This window comes from Myzus persicae, unplaced genomic scaffold, assembly GCF_001856785.1.
Source record: "Myzus persicae strain clone G006 unplaced genomic scaffold, MPER_G0061.0, whole genome shotgun sequence".
Classification (NCBI taxonomy): domain Eukaryota; kingdom Metazoa; phylum Arthropoda; class Insecta; order Hemiptera; family Aphididae; genus Myzus; species Myzus persicae.
In genome coordinates, this window is record NW_019104245.1 from 63,980 (window position 1) to 84,156 (window position 20,177).

General features: G+C 31.7%; 1 protein-coding gene across 1 annotated transcript in view; it reads left to right on the forward strand.

The window, feature by feature from the left end:
• The window catches only part of LOC111040433, a 58,362-nt gene extending 47,737 nt beyond the window's left edge, over nucleotides 1–10,625 (forward strand). Inside the window, exons 3-5 of the mRNA XM_022324356.1 lie at nucleotides 1,221–1,845; nucleotides 3,212–3,840; nucleotides 7,741–10,625. Coding sequence (XP_022180048.1) covers nucleotides 1,221–1,845; nucleotides 3,212–3,840; nucleotides 7,741–8,125 — 1,639 coding nt within the window. The 3' untranslated portion in view covers nucleotides 8,126–10,625. The remainder of the gene's footprint in view (nucleotides 1–1,220; nucleotides 1,846–3,211; nucleotides 3,841–7,740) is intronic.
• The last annotated feature ends 9,552 nt before the right edge of the window (nucleotides 10,626–20,177 follow it).

Genomic DNA, 20,177 nt, shown 5'->3' on the forward strand with positions numbered 1-20,177 from the left:
AAACATTAATAATCCTTGATCTTTTAAATATACTTTTATGTCATCTTCTATACTTGATGACATTTTAAAAATATTTTGACATGTTTTGAGCTGCTTATGGACATTTTAAATTTTCAATTTGTTTAGTTTTTACTTTTTTTTTTTCTATAAATGTCAGTACAATTTTATTCAATGGATTAAAAAGCTTGAAAATTGAAAACAATAAGACCGATTTCTGATATATTATTATACATAGATAACACTTAACATTTAAATATTGATTTCAACCTGGTTAAATTGTCATGAAAAAAATCGAAATTATTTATTGAGTTACTAGAAATTAGTATTCTATTAATCGGTGCAAATTGACTATAATTATTACGATAAGTGGGTAGTGGGTAGTGGGTAGTGGGTACATAAAACGTTTTCGACACACGATTATTTGTTTGAGGAACATTTACAGGAATTTGGCTTAGGAGTTCTGGACAATTTATTTGAGAGTTTAGCAGTTTATATACAACCAAGACACATCATAAAATGTTCTCCTATTTTTAAACGACTCGATATTCGCTAGCTAGTTGCTCAAGCGAGACGTCAGTTCTATGAGACTTAAATGCTAGTACTCTTAAAAATCGATTTAGACCCGTTCAATTTTACTAATTAGTCCGGCTTGGTAAGCTCATTGAATTCAAATTTAACACATCCGTTACAGTAACTCTCTAGACACCGAATGTACAGCGTATAGCGTTACCCTCTTACCCACATTTTTTCTTTTGAAAATGATATATTTATCATCAAATAACGACAAAAAACAAGTTTGCATATTAAATACGTATGCAAATAGTAAATACGGTATGAATCGCGCAAAACATAAGTATGCTGGAACAAAACATAATCGTTATATTACATTTAATTTTAATGCAGGAGGACTAATGTTTTACCTTAAATCAATTCTATTTAAAAAATACTTGGAATACTTTTGAGTGGGATACTATGTATACCTACGCACGTACACAGAATACTTTGAGAATGAGCTTTCACCATTTAAGTTTTCAGAGTACATCTAATTACCTAAGTATTCAATTATTGTACTCTCCAAATATGCAGTAGAAAATAGTAGATAATGCCCTCGTATTTATGTATATATATATATATATACCCACATTATACTATATGCATATGTCATTGTATAAACGAACTTGGATTGACGTTGTCGTATGTCCAATTGGACGTGCTCGCAGGTCTGTCAATTTCAACAAGGAGACCGGTGACTGTTACATGAACGACGTGGACCGGTTCACCGTGTCCGGGCGCTCACCGATCAGCAATCGGTCGGCCGACGTCGTGGACTACATGGAGTCGAACTGTGTAGTCGAGCAACCAAAGATGTGTGACTTTGTAGAAGTAGGTGGCAAGCTTCTGAGGACTGTGGACGCCATCTATGAGAACGTGGCCACCGCCGACAGGTGCAAGGAGATATGCCTGGCGTCCAAGGAGTTCCAGTGCCGTTCATTCGACTACAACGAGACGGGTGTGAACGTGTGCCGCGTATCGCATCACAGCACGTCCAGCCTGTCACAGCAGCAGCTGGACCACCGCCCTTACCTGACGGTAGCCGGTGCCACCACTTACCAGATGTCGTCGTGCTTCAGCGTGAAGATCGACTGCCGCGGTGCGGACATGGTCGCGTCCGTGCACACCAACCGGCTGTTCGATGGCAAGGTGTACGCAAAAAATCGGCCGAGTTCTTGTGTCAATGACGTGAAGAGCACTCTGGACTTCGACCTCCGGTTGGACTACCATAGCCCAAACTGTGACGTCCGGCAGGATCAACCAGGAAAGTTTTTCACCGAAATAATTATCCAGGTAAGGATATCAAATACTATTATTATGTACTATGTAGTAATATTCAACTGCAGTAGGTTATTATAAACTGCAGGGTGCAGATTCATCGAGCATGATTTTATTTTCACACCCATTTTCCTTTTACAATGAAAATTTAAAAATATATAATTATAAATAAATATAAAATATATTATTTATAGACCACATTTTCAATTATTTAGATATTTTATACAATTTAAGAATAAATAACGTATAAAAAATGTATGATATATAGCAATTTCGTTTTAATAATTTTTTGCCGATCCAATAAATCTGAAGACGCGTTCAAGAGCTTTTTTCGCAAAAACTTGAAGTATTTCTTGTTTTGATATTTTTTCAGAATTTATTGAGCCACTACTCAGTTATTGTTGATCGCAGAATAATTAACTTTGGTGTTTTTGCTTGAATTATAAATCTGAATTGTAGTATTATAATATATTGACATGTTTTGACTTTCGTGTTTCATATTTAAATCCTACCCTTTATTTCTATGGATATTTTAACATCTTATGATAATTTGATACATTTATATATTATATTACTGAAAGTAATTATTTTTTTATGATTTATACTGCAGGTTTAATTTGAACTAATTTTTAATAAAATTGTCGAATTTATTATTTTTTAATCACACCTTAGTATTATAAAATATTATAACTAAAAATAAAATTAAGAACTACTTATCACTTATAGATTGAAGTGTAAAACCAATTTCACGATTTCTCGTCTCCTGTGAAATGTTGTCATAATTTTGTGTAGAGATTAGAGACCCAACAGTATTTTTAACTAATTACCTTTATTAATTATAAGATTAGTTTTTTATAAATGTGTACAATTTATTAAGTACTTGATTTAACTGCTCTGTAGAACATATGATAATAACAAACAAACAAAAAAAAAAATATATATTAAATATTTAAATCCAAAGTAATCAGTACATATTTTGATTGATATAAGTTATACTCTATAAAGAAATAGTAAATAAAAATATTTTTCTATTACCATAAAAAAGAAAATATAAATAGTAGGTATGTGTGTTATAACTAATACCTATAACCTATTCAAAAATATGTATGCATTTTAACAGTAAAGGAATAATAAATAATCCTAACTTTTTATTATTGAGCAAATTTAGTGCTACCACTTATGGTTATCGGTCATTGCCCTTTTATACAAATCTAAATTTGTATAATTATCCCGATCAGCTTATGAAAATGAATAGAAAAAACACGCAAATTGAGGGGTTATTTAATTTTTGGAACCGTAAATACATTATTTTATTAGTCATTTATTTATTGGTAAATTAACTGAACTTACATCACTAACTGTTACACTAATAACGTCACAGCACCACGACCAGATCGTCACGGGCCAGGACATCGGACTTTCAGTGCGCTGCTCGTACGACCTGCAGAACCGAAGCGTAGGTCAGGGCATCGAGCTGGCGATGGCGCCGGCCACAGAACCCGGTGACGACGGGGTCGAGTCGGACGCGGCTGACAAAAACGGAGGTGGTGTAGGCGGAGTCGGAGGCAACGGTGTGGAAGAAACGGCATTCGTCATTTCGCCCACGGTGATGATGAGGATCACAAACAGGGCAGGCGGTGACATACACGCTGCGCAGGTGGGCGACCCTCTCAGTCTCAGGTTCCACATACTCGACGACCGTTCTCCGTACGAGATATTCGTCCGGGAACTGATTGCCCTAGACGGCGTGGACACCAGCGAGATACTGCTCATCGACGGCGACGGTTGTCCCACGGACCCTGCCATCATGGGACCGATATCGGCCGTGGACACGGGTGGTGGTGGTACAGTCAAGATCCTGGAGGCGCCATTCGACGCTTTCAAGTTCCCCACGTCGGACATCGTACAGTTCAAGGCACTGGTCACTCCTTGTTTGCCAAAGTGTGAGCCCATCAACTGCAACGTGGTCGGCCACAACGGAGCAGTCCGCCGGGCTGACTCCTTCGGAAGGTATATCTATCCAAAATATTTAAAACAATAAGAATAAAAATCTATAGGACTAAATAACTATAAAAAAAAATTAAAACAAGTATGCGCTTTTATAATATTATTTTTATGATCCTAAAAACCTAAAAATATATGCACTGAATTTTTTTAAAAATTAACCAAGTATTATTTTCAATGTAATAATACCAGAATTTATTTTGTATAGTCTTTACCTATAAAATATGTATATTGAACATGAAACATTTCAAAGTTGGATAACAAACATAAATCGATATTAAAAAAATGAAAATAGCTATTATATTTTCAAATATTTTTACCCATATACATCTAAACCTTGGAAAATATGTAAAATAAGTAAAACAATAGTATAATATTAAAATGTTCTTAATAAGGTTTTTGGAAGCACTTTCCATCTAGTTTGTATTTCGGAATGTATGAAATAAATATTTCTAGTACTTTTCAAAATAATCAGGGGAAAAAAATAGCAACGGGAATATTTAGTATTTACCCAATACCGAATTCCAACAACATATTTTGTTTTTCGAATTAAGACTTCAACTATTTTTTATGAGTCATTAGTTGGAGGTTGGTTTGAACATTTGTTGTATATGGTGTGGCAAGGATTTTTACTAAAAATCCCGGATGGTCACCCATCCAGGAACTCGTAGCGCTGGTCGGTGCTTACACTCAGACCTCGTACGCAACTGAATATGGACACTACGCCACACCGCTCCACATTTCGCTTTATTGGCTTAGTTCAAAAATGAATAACCACATGGTGACGTAAAATTATTAAAAAAATGTTTATATAAGTAAACATTTTATACATTTTTCATTTTTTATTTTGTTTTAGTTTTTATTTGACTTGTGATAACATTTTTGTTTGTGGGTTAAAATGCTTAAAAAGATAATGAAAGTTTCCTCACATTTTTATTACAGTAATTAAAAAATATTTAAAATCTTTTTAAAGAATTTTTCATAGGTAAGCTTTTGAATTTCAAATTTTAGTGATATACCTCAAAATTATTGTGTAGAAATATATATAATATAGCCATTACAAGCTGACAAATTGTCTCCGCTCAGAATCGCTTCGCTTGCAATGATTTATCATTGAAATATTGAATTCAAAATTTAACGTATCCATTACAGTGACCTGTTCAATGATGAGGTTTCCCCACACACCTACTATACAGCAGAATAACTTACCCGGTTTTTAACACTGTAATAAATGTTTATAGAATAAAATGTCATATTATGAGCCTTATTATTATTACTGTTTTTCCGGCCCATTTCGCAGCCTTATTAAATTGAATATTCACTCCCATTTCTCGGACGGATATTCCCAGTTGGGCCGGCTTCTCCGGTGCTATGTAAATACAAGTATAAAACGACATGCAGTAGGTACAGTTATCGAATTTAAATAATACAAGTAAATAATCTCACGCCGATATTTGAAGGCACCGACGACGCCATCGTCGTCGTTGATTCAACATAATTACACATAATAATATAATATTATAGTACGACAAACAATCCCGAATAACATGTACAATACCGTTGACAGTTGTAAATATTAGTTATTATTTTAATAGTTTGATAGAATGACGTACATTTAGTATTTACCATAAAAGCGCTATTATACACTTCTACCATGTTCGCGTAATCGTGTGAAACGATACTCTCTGATTGGTCAATTAATGTGCTATCGGCAAACTGATACTATGGGATACAGGTTACCATTAAGTTGAAAATATAATCCAACTCGATTGACTCGAGTCGTTACTCCATCTCCATGTCTTTAGGTAAAATAACTACCAATATCAAACATAATATGCCAAACCCAGATAACCAAAACCAAAACCAAAACCTAACAGATTGGTAACAACATGAACTTAAATCATATAATATCTATCAAGTTGGCACCAGAACTTAGTGCTACAACTTTTAACCAAATATCAATATTTTGCTATGAATTTGCTTCTCCATTTTCAGAATTCGCTAGAAGAACACGCTTTTTGCGACACGGTGATGTCACAATGACATAATTTAGGTGTACCTTAGTTTAGTATATGCATAGTATGTCGTAGGTAACTCAGTTATCTGGCTACTAAGGTTATAACTCGAATTTATTTTGTTTTTAAAAATGTATAAATATTAAATTTAAGTAGACCTTGGACTATTTAAAAAAAATAATTATAAAAGCTTCAATCCTGTACGAGAAGTTGCGTAACATATTAACATAATATATGGTGGGTTCAGTTGGTATCTTAATTTATCTGTACCTACTATTAACTACAAAATATTAAAACACGTAAATTTGTCTACAGAAACAAGAGGAACATTTCCTTTATTCGATTAAAATAAGGTGCACTTTTCAAATGAAATTTTCCACTCTAATAGCCTAATATCTAATGTGCAATAAAAAATATCAGTCATAATATATGGTCAGTTATAACCTGTTATAACTTAGGTATACTAATTTAAAATATAAAATTATGACTATGAAAGTTAACTTGGCAATAACTTAACCTAGCCATTTTAAAAACCAAATTGTATTTTGCATATTTTATACATTATATTATATAACTTATATAGCACACATAAATACATATCTACCTATATCATACCCATCTGTTTCTATTTAATGTTTTTATTGCACATTTGAAGGAGAGAATAATGGATTTGTTACAATTTGACAACGATATATTGTATAATTGTTTGAATATTATATTTTTTTTTTAAGTTTATTTTATTTAAATTTTTATAAAAATTATTTTTAATTATTCAGTTTCTTTAATCGGATAATTTTTAAATTAACTTAATAAATAAACTAGTTCAAGTATCTATTCTAATGACTTATTGTACTTAATTTGAAAAATAACAGATTAAATAAAATCCATGTTTATAAATGTACAATATCTCTATTTAAATGTACTCATTAATTAATTATATTTTTGTTTTAAAACTTATTAAAAAATTACTTAAACAAAAAAAAAAATAAATAAATATTCCTTAATTCAATAATTTGGTAATTGTTTAATCAAATAGGTACATCTAATGTCAAAAAATAGTTAGATGTACGATGTAACAATATTGTATATATATTTTTTGTCGTAATTGTACTTATTTTTTATAACATTTTTAATCATTGTTTAAAAATGCGAATGTTGCACAATAACTGTATGTCAATCTTCGTTTTAACTGAGTTAAGTCAATATTATAATATGATTTTTTTTTCTATATTAACTTTAAAGCTACCTATTTTGAGCTTTGAAAAATGTGTTTTTAGAAATGTTAACTACCAATGTAATTATTTTAATTGATGTTCTATCCTTCATTTTTTTAAAATTAAACATTGTTTTTTATAATGATGGTGAGTATAATATACATGTATTATGTACAAAGTAGGAATTACCGTAAGTATTTATTTTACAAAATACACAAAAGTTCTTAATATAGATATATTGTAGTGTAATGCTGCAACAGATATTTGTTTATTTGATTATTATGGGATTATTTATTATGAGTTTCTTATCTAAGTTTTTGTTTTGAAATAATTATAATCAAATATGTAGACTGACTCATAGGCGTAACTAACTAACTAAGTGATGGTTAAGGAGCGCTTAGCTCCCACAAATATAATAAAGTAATTTAAATAATTAAATTTTATTTAATATGAATGTACAATTTCTTTTGTGGAGGGCTAATATAATAAATTGAATGGGACTAAGCTCTTTCTCCACCGATGTATGCGTATAGGTATTATATTTATGTCCCTTTAACTGTTTAGTCAGCCAAATAAAACAGTGACAGACTACTGCATATATAATAATATGTTGCACCCTGTTTTAAGTCCTGGATTTTTGCTGTATTTAAAACTGATCACGTTATTTTTTTTGATAGGCGGCGCCGTAGACGCAGCGCCGGCGGTGGCAACCAAACCGACGAAGTAGTCTTCCAGGAGATCCGCATCGAGGACAAGTTTAAATTTGAAGCCCAACGGGGCGAGCCCGGCCACGAAATCAACTTCTCGGGCAGCAGCGGCACCTCCACCTCCACCATCACCACAGGCGACCAGAACACCTTATACTGGAACACGTATGCTTTCGCACTGGTGCTGGTAGCATTCGTCGTGCTCCAGCTGTTCGTCATATTCGCGTGCTGGCTATGCGCCACGTATAGGTCTCGAGGCAACCGTGAGGCCGCCTCCATATACGAATCGGCCGTCAGCGAGTACGCCTCCACGGTCCGGACACCAATATCCTGGGACAACAGTTATTATAAATGATTTCCGAGCGTTGGGAGATGTCAATTACCGATTATATGGTATAATATACCACACTGTATAGTACTATTATATACCTAGGTATTGTGTGTATCGGGGCTGCCCGTGACCGAAAACTTATCCACATAATGTAGGTTACGTAGTATTATTGTAATATATATAGGTATAAATTAAATTAAACTGCGCCCACAGAACAATAACGATGTACTATTAGGTAACGTGGAGTCGGTGATAGGGTCGTATGGGGAGGGTCACGATCAACACCGCACGGATATGGCGAAGTTTGTCGTCTTTATTAGGAGTTGCGGTGGTTATTATACTTCGGATTTTCTCGGTGACTGATCTGATATGCATATTATAGGTACCTACACTATATTAAATTAACTATTATTAGATTGTAAGATTTTTATAAAAATATTTTACGGGCGTGATTATTGTGTTTATCCTCACTACTTAACTTCCTTAAATACACCAAAAAACGCCAAAATATATCCATTAATTGTTTGTTAAAACTATTCAGTCTGACTTGATACTTAAAAATTCATAAAAAGACTAGAAATTTATCAGTACAGTGCAGTGTCTTTTTTGTTTTTCCGAAATCACTAATACAAAGATGTTATGATTGTTCTCAAAACCTTTATGTTTGTGTTTTGAAACTAATTGAACACCTTTTTTTGTTAATGTGAAAAAATAAAAATCCTATTGCCCAGTCAAAGTTCTCCTCTTTTGGTTATTTTTGTCATACAATTTAAAATTATGATCTAAAACTGTATAACCTTGTCGAATAATTTCGTTGCAAAATCTTTTTTCTCTTTATATTATTTGGTAATTTGTGAAAAACATTAGTATAGCTGTGGGACAATTTGTTAAAATTTCAAATCTCTAAATTATTATTTAAAGACCTATACAATCCGGTTTTTTTTTCATTAAAATGAGTTTTCTTAAGATTTTCAATTGATTCTTAAGTTCACTTCTACCCATGTAACGTTAAACGTTATTATCACTGTACGTGTAAATAATAAACTGTAGTTTGTGTATTCAGGGAGTACTCTCTCTATTTAAGTATAAGTACCTACGTCACTGCAATATCTATAAAAGTGCAAAATTATTATTACACATATCTATCATTATTTATTATGTTATCTAGTTATCCTAATAATATATTCATAACAACTTTAAATCTACCTAGTTCTCGATTATTTTTATTTATTCTTCAAGAAGATAATGGGCCCTACTGAACACGTTTTCATTACTTATATATTTTTACTTGCTTTGTAACGCCACTGACATTGACTACTTACGCAATATATAGGTAGCTATTTTGGACATTTACGTAAGTACGAGTACGAGTAGTATAGTAATAGTTCTTAGAATTTGCTTGAAACGGTATTTATGGTAAATTGTAAACACTAAACATTTGCATAATAGCTAAGAACCTAACATATTGTACTAATATTATAATTATTAATAATTATTAAAAAAGATTGGATACATTTTGCTCTAATATATTTATTCACTTTATTTCACTAGCATAAAACCGAGTTCTAGAAAATCACATTTTATACTTTTATAAAACTATTATAAACCTACTTACTATTAAGCTATCATTTTATCCCACATCTATAAAATATTTTCGGAAATAATATCAAGTTACGCCTAATCTCTACAGCAGTAGATAAGTTAAGTTTTAGTTTATTTTAACAAGGAACTCAGTTAGTTTATTGTTTTATTGTGTTTTATTAAAGATTTAAATCATAAATGTATTCGATCACGTATCCATAGCGAACGTGAGATGATGATCGCTTATCATCTCATAAATGGATACCACCGAAGACAAAATTGTGTTATGTTAGATATTTGAATACCCAGTGTAACTATTTTTTTTTTTAACGATACTAAGATAATCCATTATACAAATCCTTTAAAAGAATTGAGTAGGATTTTTTATTTTTTTGTATTGTAATCAATTATTTATCATGTTTTTTTTTATTATATAAATCTATTTTCTAGAAATATTTTTTACATTTGTGATTTAAATTTTGAGTTCAAGAAGTATATTCTCTTTTATAGTTTCATGAAACTTAATATTAGAGAACTTGGATTAATGGAGGAATGCCTTTATCGTTAAAATTTGCAAATACCCACTAATAAAACTAATTTTAAGGTACATGCATGTGTAATTTATTTATTTATTTATTTATTTTGTTTATTTTTATATTAAGAACAACTATTAATGTTAACAATATTGTAAAGTACCTAATATTTCAAATCTTTGAGTAAATAGGTATATCAATATAATAATGAACTATGTGTAGTTCATAGTACCTGCATTGGCTTAATATTTAAGGGGGATAACTGATAATAATTAAATATGGTGCCTAACTAATTAATGTAAAGCTTTATATTAATTAACGATGTTTTTAAGATATTAATTTACCTATGAATTACCATAATAAATTCATTGAACGTATGTTAAAATATAAGGGAGAGGCTGACATACATAAATACATTTATGAATAAGTTACCTAAGCATTTCAATATTATTGTTTGTTCAATAATAAGAAATATAAATACAATTTATCTGTAATAAATAATATTTTATTAAAACTATCACCTGTTTGTAATTTTTATTTAATTTTTTTTAACTTTCAATGGTCCTCATCGTATAGTTTTGTAAATTAACGTCAATATGACCAAAAATACTTTGCACAAAACTTATTGTTCTGCCTCACAAAACCAAATATAATCGAATCAATTTGTTTTTTAAATCATCATTGTCGACAGCTCATGGGCAATATTTACTCATAGATACTACATACAGGAATAGGCACTCTAAAAAAATGACCGTAGATACACGATATTAACACTGAATATTTGTGTTAGCATTTTCTACACACCATACAATTTTCAAAATATTTTGAGTTATGTTGAACTATTTATATTCATGCTCAATTTTCTATTACTATTTGTTTTTTTTAAAACTAATGTCGATAAAATGTTTTTCGCTCCGTCAAAAAATTTCTGAATGTGATACAAGGTTCTTCGTAAGTTGTTTGTGCAAAATTAAAAAAGAAAGTTAAGCGTAAATCCACAATAATTTGTTATGCGCGATTAAACTTAGAATCTTACGAATAACGTAAAAATTACGAAAATTAGCAAACTTTATTTAGTTTGAAACTCATTCAAATTTTTCTTTTATATCTAAGATTTTAAAATTTAATACACGACACCTTATAAGCTTGTCTACCTTCATCAAAAAAAAAAAATTTCCACCGGAAAGTCAAATTAAATTGTTATGAGCGTTTGAAGTTGACATTTTTACAACATTAGATATTCACTCGATTCCCCATTTGCAGGTACTTACAATAATATAGGTAATGTAAATTATATTTTGATATCAGTGATCTTATATTAAGTAATATATTACTACTAATGTGGTATTTAAAAAAAAATTCGGATATCTAAGTGTATTTCTTTTAAGTTATAATGCAATAGTATTTACCCATAATTACTTCTTCTTAGTCTGACTTTATACGTATTGATGTATAGTTAATTGTTAATAAAATTCAATTAATTGGAATTATAAAATATCAATGCATCATGTATTTTTCTTTTTTGAGTATCTTGCCCAACCCTATGTATCCTGGGTATCTAAATTGAAAATTGGAATTAATTTTCCATCAATAAATTTACTATTATATAATACACATAATTATAAGTAACAATAATAATCGAATGTTGAACTATGGAAAAAATAATTGTTCCATTTTTATTTTGGAATGTGTTTTTTTATGATTGTTTATAACAATTAAATGTATATTACACAAAATAAATTATGCATATTATTTGCAAAATTTGTTTTTTTTTCACATTTGTATTTTAGATATCATGGATGGACTTACATCACTGTTGAGAAGATATTTTTTCAGTGACATTAACAATGAACAGTGCTCGAGTTCGAAAAAGAATTAATGGGGGATACAATAATATACACGTATATGCATACCGGATGATTTTAATTTCTTATTGATATTAGAAATATATAAATAATAAATTTATTTATTGGAAAGGGTACCTACACTAAAATATTCTTTTTGAAGAATTGGTTTATTACCTCCAATTCAAGCATTGACTGAAACGGGTCATCTACAACAGTGTTTCTGAACCTGCGGGTAGCGACCTCCTGGGCATAGGCGTAACTAGGATTAAATAGTTACAGGGGCTTGAGTTCTAGGAAACTAATGTTCAAAATAACTTTGGGGGCCCCACACCCCACCACAGTAAGCGTAACAGTCCACTAAAATCAAAATTAAAAATCAAAATAAAATTAAAGTATAAACTTATCATCAAAAACAAAATGTAAATGATAAAATAGGTACAATATATATTATAGGGAGATAAATACACACATAGAGGGGCTAACCTCCCCCCCTAGATACGCCGATGCTTATGGCTTTAGTATGAGTATATTGTTAGTATATATTAGTATATTGTTCTATGAGTGGTATAACACAATATAATAATAATAATAATATTGCCACACAAAGTGTCTACCTACACGACGGCTAGCACGATCAGCAGTGAATGTTGGACTCCCATCGACCAGGGTCGTATGCATGTACTAGTAGCTTCTCGATATACCTTCGTTTGTTAGTTTTCACGTCGTCGTCGGCGGCGGCGGCGGCGAGTGTCTACGGCGACGCCTCACTGGACATCACGATCGCAGCATAAGTCCCTGTTACAAATGTTCTGATGACTGATGATGTTAGATCGTTTTTATTTTATACAGTTTTCCATTCCTTCCATTCCACGCTACTCGCATGTGTTGTACCTTACAAATGTAAAACATGGCAAAAACTGTTTTGCGCGGGATAGAACCAATCAGGCTGTAATCCAAGCTAAGCAACCAAATTTTCATATTTTTATGATCGTCTGAAGTTAAAATTTTGATAAAAAAATTTAATTTGGCTACAGCTTCGTGGGTGTTATACAAGTACCTATGATAGTTGATAAATTGTTAGTATTTTTATCTTCACATGAGCAACTCGAAAAGTATAAATAATATATTCTTAAAGGTATAGCTTAATAAAGATTAAAGATATATAGGTATATAAATTAAAATTAATTTTCAATTTGTATAATGTTATGTACCTACTACCTAATATATTAGTAATAGATTTTAGTAAGTATAGTTCAGGACGACCCTGTGTATCAGAGGGTTACATATTGAAAATAGCTGTGTACGCCACTGATTAGTGATTACTGTTGATTTTGTCTAACTACGGTTATAGTGTTATCATACATTAATACACATTATTAAGCCTTATGGATTTAGTATGAGTGGCATAACACAATTGCCACACAAAGTGTCTATATTACCACGACTGCTAAACATAATACAAAATGATTAGACCATGAACATGTACCGGCAGTGCTCGCCGCAGTGATATAATATATTAACATCAGCAGTGAATGTTGGACTCCCATCGACTAGGGTCGTATGCATGTACTAGTAGCTTCTCGATATACCTTCGTTTGTCAGTTTTCACGTCGTCGTCGGCGGCGGCGAGTGTCTACGGCGACGCCTCACTGGATATTGGACTCCCATCGACTAGGGTCGTATGCATGTACTAGTAGCTTCTCGATATACCTTCGTTTGTCAGTTTTCACGTCGTCGTCGGCGGCGGCGAGTGTCTACGGCGACGCCTCACTGGATATGACAATCCTAGATGTTCGAACATCGGAACAACTTCACGTCGCGCCGATATTATCGGCGGGTGCTATCGTGCCGTCGGCGTCGAAGTTCACCGAGCACCCTACCCATCCTACATCGGCAGACAACTCGTCGCGAGCTAAGACAGAGTCGCCGGCCGGTGTTGTCTGTATTCCGCGGTTGAGACTGACGGACCATCTCCTCAGCTCCCGCCTGTTACGCCAGCGTGCTTGGTCCTTTTGGCCAACGTGTTTTGTTTTATTATTATAATTGCTACCACGTGCCACCTGGTGATCGGTCGCAGGATATCTTGTATATATACAAATAGTATACATATATACCAGTACGTATTACTCTCTGCGGAGATCGCACGGTCGTGTACCGCGTGCGCTGTGCTGGAGCCACGGTCACTCAAACTCATATTTCGCCATCAGCCCTGGAGCTTCCTGTCCCGTGACCTGTCTGCCTGGGAAGTGTACCACCTGTTGCCGTCACCTATTGCCATTCAGTCTGGTTGGATATTATAGCTCGTCGGAGTGGAGACGTGCGAATGTCGCTGTCAGCCGTCAGGTCGTAACATTGATTGGTATTAAATCTTAATTTTTCAATTTATTATATCATAATCATTGTAACTATATATTTATATTTTGTCTGCTCGACCATATTGGTCTGAAATTGTATTATTATTATTGTGTATTATTCAGTATTCTTAAATCTATATATTGGGGCGCCCGCTAGGTAGAGCTTTTTTTTGTGTATTATATATAATCACGCAACGACGTTGATATATTATTATTATTATATTTGTATGAGTGTACACACACATACGTTGTTAATTGTATTTATAAATATTGTGTATTCATTTGGTGACACGAATCCCTAACCCCGCAAGTCGTTATAGCCAACCGCCGAATTTGTAGGAGCTATACCGGCGATCAACAATAGCATAAGTCCCCGTTACAAATATTCTGATGACGGATGATGTTAAATCGTTTACAAATGTAAAACATGGCAAAAACTGTTTAGCGCGGGATAGAACCAATCAGGCTGTCTTAGCTAAGCAACCAAATTTTCATACTATTTAGAACATAATATTTACTGTGTATCATTATTTTTATTTTTTTTGATATCACAAATACAAAAAAAGTTATTCGAGTTTTAATTAATGCATTTTTAAACATTAAAAACTTTTCTTGTATTTGTGATACCGAAAAATGTCGAACAGTAAATGTTCACCTCCTAATAGTACGCAAATTTGGTTACTTAGCTTAGACTACAGAATGAGTCTCTATCTCGCTCAAAACAGTTTTTGCTATGTTTAAACGTTCGTAAGACGGATACAAGTATACAACTCATATATGAGGGTGTGACATCTTAACCGAAGACCGAAATATCCGACTGTGAACACGTACTGCGCAGTCATATACTCATATCCCGATACGAAACGTAATTTTGTCCGAAATTATTATTGGGTATTCAATATCCAAATGTCTCTACAATTAGTGAGAATTACCAACTGTGTGTCTGTGTGGTTTGCTTTTGTAAAGTTCTTGGCAAAATATATAATTTATTCACTAACGTCTATCCCGGTGGCTGGTCTTTATACAGTTTTTACAAATGACTTTACTCAGTTCGTCACTCAAGTAAACTATAAACGTGGTTTTTTAAAACTAAAATATAGAAAGTATAAAAATTTGTATTTATATTGGTTATAAATATTTAAGTAGCGATTCTAAAAGTAAATTAATAGTAAAATTATTAAAATAAAGTGAATAATGATTAATTAAAGATGATTTGTATAATTTTAATAATATTGTAATAACGTTTTATTTGGAAGTAATTAACTTGTTTATTGAATAAATAATTATTTTCCGTTTGGTGGGCTCTTAAGAACATTTCCATGTAACAAAAAAATTACCTAATACCTATCTACCTATGAATTACCTTAGATCGAACCTAATCCTTCTTCTAAATTTATTTGCACATATTACCTACGTTTACTGATTTTAGTTTTTTGTTAAGTAATATTTTGGGTACCTATACGAAAACATGTAATTATTTTTAAATTTATTCTCAAGTGAAATTGGTGTCTACTAATGCTGTAAGCATCGCATTAAAGTCATATAGTTAATATGATAACATAACGCTGTGTCCAACGTGACGCGGGCGATGCGGCGGAAAACAAAACGGCTTGTTTTTCGTTGCTCGTAGCTCGTCCGCGGGACGAACAGCATGGGTCAGAATAGAAGTCGCTCGCGTTCACCGCGTTCACGTAGAATCAGACTTCGTTAATGGTGGCGCTCTCGGTGGAATTTATTTAAACTAAAAAACTCGTCAAAAATTAAGTGCGTCTTTTTCCAACAAGGCAAGAGACGCGAGTGTTATCAGTTAGAAGATAAGGGGCCAAGCAATTTAGTAATGTTTACTAGGCTAGGCAATGTGTATTATGCAAACAGTTCAGACCTTGTCCTACACTATTTATTAAAATGTACATTTTTGTTAGATTCATATTGATCATTATTTTATAATTCCATTTTTGATTATAATATAGAAATCGAAATTGTGACTTAATTGTCACTGACATTGTCCTAGTTAATTGTGTCTAATTAATCTATGTCAGGTGTGTTGAAACATATTAATATCATCTTATTAATACAACTTCATCACTAAGATTAACTGTTATATTTTCAGTTTAACGGTACTACAGTAGTAGTAATACTCAGCTTCTCTAGAACTTGGTGAACCTATTGAACGGCAGTTGAATCATCTTAAAAGCTTATCAAATAGCTTTGCATCTACTTCTGATACACATAATACACATTTAGTCTGAGCTGAGGATTACTGGAAGGTGGGTAGAGCTGTATAGGAAAGAGTTTCTTCTCGTTCTTGTAAGAAATGATGACATACAGTTGGAATATGTTTTACTGTGAGCTGTACGCCATAGGTATTGCAGATAGTAGGGTCATAAGATTGGTAGTGATGTATGTCCTAATTTGAGCCGGTTGATGATTGTTTATTATCTACAGGAGAGGTCCTAGTCCTAGTAGATGGGCCATGAGATGATTGATATTTTAATTTAATTTAATTGTATAGATAGTTGTATTCATTTATTTTTCCAGAACTCCTGGGCATTGTTGTTTATATCCAACTTCTTTGTTATTTAGGTATGAGAATCTCGATATAGGCATATCTGTGGACAAGACTTATAAAATATTATGATATTATTTATTTGCCACTTTGAAAAATTAATCAACAATAAAACTATGTTTAAATAATTATAATAATAATAGGTAAAATAAATAAATTGATCAAACTTGAATACTTTCTTAAAAATACTAATGAATACACAAATGTTTCCTGCAGTTCAATGAAAATACTTTGTAAGAAATCATTAGAAGCAGAGCATCATAAAAGGAATGGATATCAATTTGCAGAACTTTAAAATTTTTTGTATAACTTACAAATTAGATAAAGTAATTAGTAATGGAATTTTGAAGTATAAATGCAATTTCTCTGTATTATTGTAATTTAAACTTGATTTTCAACCAGTAACTATGTTCACAATAGTCATAGTAGACATTTCAAACTATGTATAAGGCCATTGATTAAGTATAATAGTATACTAATAAATTGTGTCGTAACTTGTTGGCACATGATCAAGCATTAAGTATACATAATACATATAGTAATAATATAAGCAGGGACTGTGCGTTGAAATAAGTATTGATATTAATGTGCCCGATGCCACTGTAATTTTGTCCACTAAAATACACTTTATGGAAATGATGTCCTGTAGAATTAACCAATTATATGTTAATGTAGAATTAACCAAATTTGATAATTTTTTTTGATTAATAGAGAGTAAGTTTCTGCAGGCCACATTGAACTCTGTTTTTCATTATTTTTATCTCAAAATAATAATAATATGTTTACAAAAAAATTACAATTTTATGCTTTCTTTTTACAAATTATGCTATACCATTTTTAAAATAAATTCCATGCAGTATGTAGGAAGTCTTCTTCTTTCAGATAAGATAATAGTTTTCAAACTCCCACAATCCTACGAGGCCTGAGAATTTTTCCTGTGAAGTAGTTTTTTTCGATAGAATATACCGTATCAAACCCCTCTAATTAGGTATCGGGCAGTATATTAGTGAAAAAGTATTATAATTTAATTGGAAACAAAAATATAATTTTCAAATTTTTTAGAACTGTGGAAAATTTGAAGAACCTTGTTTCATTAAGAACCCTTGGAGTGGGATAAAGGTTTCCAAACTTGACAACCACATTGACTACAACCGTCCGACCTTTCGAAAACTCAGGGAAGTAATCAATCTTTCAGTCCAAAACAATAGTGAACTATAGAATACGGATTGTTGTAATATAGTTGGCAAAAAAGAACCAACAACAGCCACTGAAAGTGACAACTTAATAAAAAAATAAATGAAATGAAGATGTTCATCAGGAAAATGTTATGTAATGAACCACTATAAAACACAATATCTATCAATTTTATTAGTAAGAATTTATTTCATCAAAAACATATTTGTGGACAACAATAGAATATACAAATATATGATTAATTTGTTGAATTAATTTGTTTATATTGAATCCAATCAGTAGACAACGATTTCTCAACAAGAGTTTCGAAATATGGCCATAGAAAAATCTGCAGAAGTCTAAATCTTTTATTCAAATCAGATGAATAATATATATGCATAAATATGACTATTTGTGAATAATAGCAAAGTATATTAAAATATTTGCATAGATTAAATGACAAACTAGAAATCTATACCTAACCTATCCGAATATATATGCATATATATATTATATATATTTATTTTAAATATAGCAATTATAACACTAGCTATGTAATTCTTGTAAATATATTTATGGTAACCTTACAACTTTAAACTAAAAGATAACTTTTCTAGCTCTTCTTCAAGTTTAAACTCAAATTTTGAATGTACACCTTGACTATCAGTATATTCATAATTTTTATATTTATCAATTATAATATTTTTATCATTTTTTTAATATTTTATTTACACTTTAATAGGTAATTGTATAACGTACAAAATTATTTATTTTTTGACTTGTGAGGTTTTCCTACTATAGTTAAACTGTCAAATGTTTTCTTTGTATCATTAACTTCAAAATGTTTATGGCATTAATACTTGACTTTATTATTGTCTCAGTTCCAAGCGTTAACAAAACTTAACCATTTTACTTTGCATATTACGTTTAATAACTTCATTTCCATCCTCAAAATTTAGATGATTTTTACAAAATCGTCATCTGTAAAGTTTTTCTGATGTTTTTTTATTAATTTGGCATTGATCGATTCGGTAGACAATTGTTAATCTCGTTTGAATGAAAACATAAAAATGCACCCGAAACTCCTGCTTCAGGATAATATACGCTGTCATCGTCTGTCGAGGTTTATAGTAGCAGATTTACCTAAACTTAGTAGGTACTTATTAGACAGTGAGTACTTACAAATTCAAACTAGAAGAGACGATAGGATAAGTTGCTTAAAATTATACCTGTACTGATGAAATATATATATTTATGTAATCATTAATTTTGTGAAAAGTGATGGATTTTTGATTTTGGAAACGTTCACTACCCGACGGAATCGATGTAACTTTTTCTCCAAAACACTTGGGATCGAATAAAGCCAGCTATATAATTAGTATAGGACACGTGTACCTGTTTAAGTATTATATAAGTATGTATGTATTGTGTGTATTGTAGCAGTAAGCTTAAACTCATGTTTAAGTTAAAAATATTTTATCTACATTAAAATCAGGAAAAGAAAATATTTAAAATTCGGAAAAATCATGTACAATTCTGTCTTAAATGGCTCGCACGTGACCGGTTTTTTTTCTAATAAATATGCCTTACAGGAAAACATCTCGCACTTCGTACGGTGATTCGATTTCGATGACTTTTTTTGGAAAGTGAACATTCTTTACAGGGTGCCATGGATTTTCAAGTTAAATTTTTGAACCATATAATACGATTTTATATTCGACCAATTTTCGCCTGCTTTGGTTATTTTTATTGGGTATGTCTGTTATAAGCAATGAAATTAAAAATAAGTCCTGAATGTGCCCCGTAGAATATTATCCTCATTTCTAACCAAAAAAACCAATTCAATTAGACCACTTTACGATGCCTGAGAGTTTTTCCTGTTAAGCACGTTTTGAGCAAAAAATTACGATTTTCATTTTTGGTCGGCAGTGCCGTTGATATGTGCAGGCATACAATCACACTCACACTAATCATCATCGACGAGTGACGACTAACATAAATGCCACGGGCGGCAGCAATATT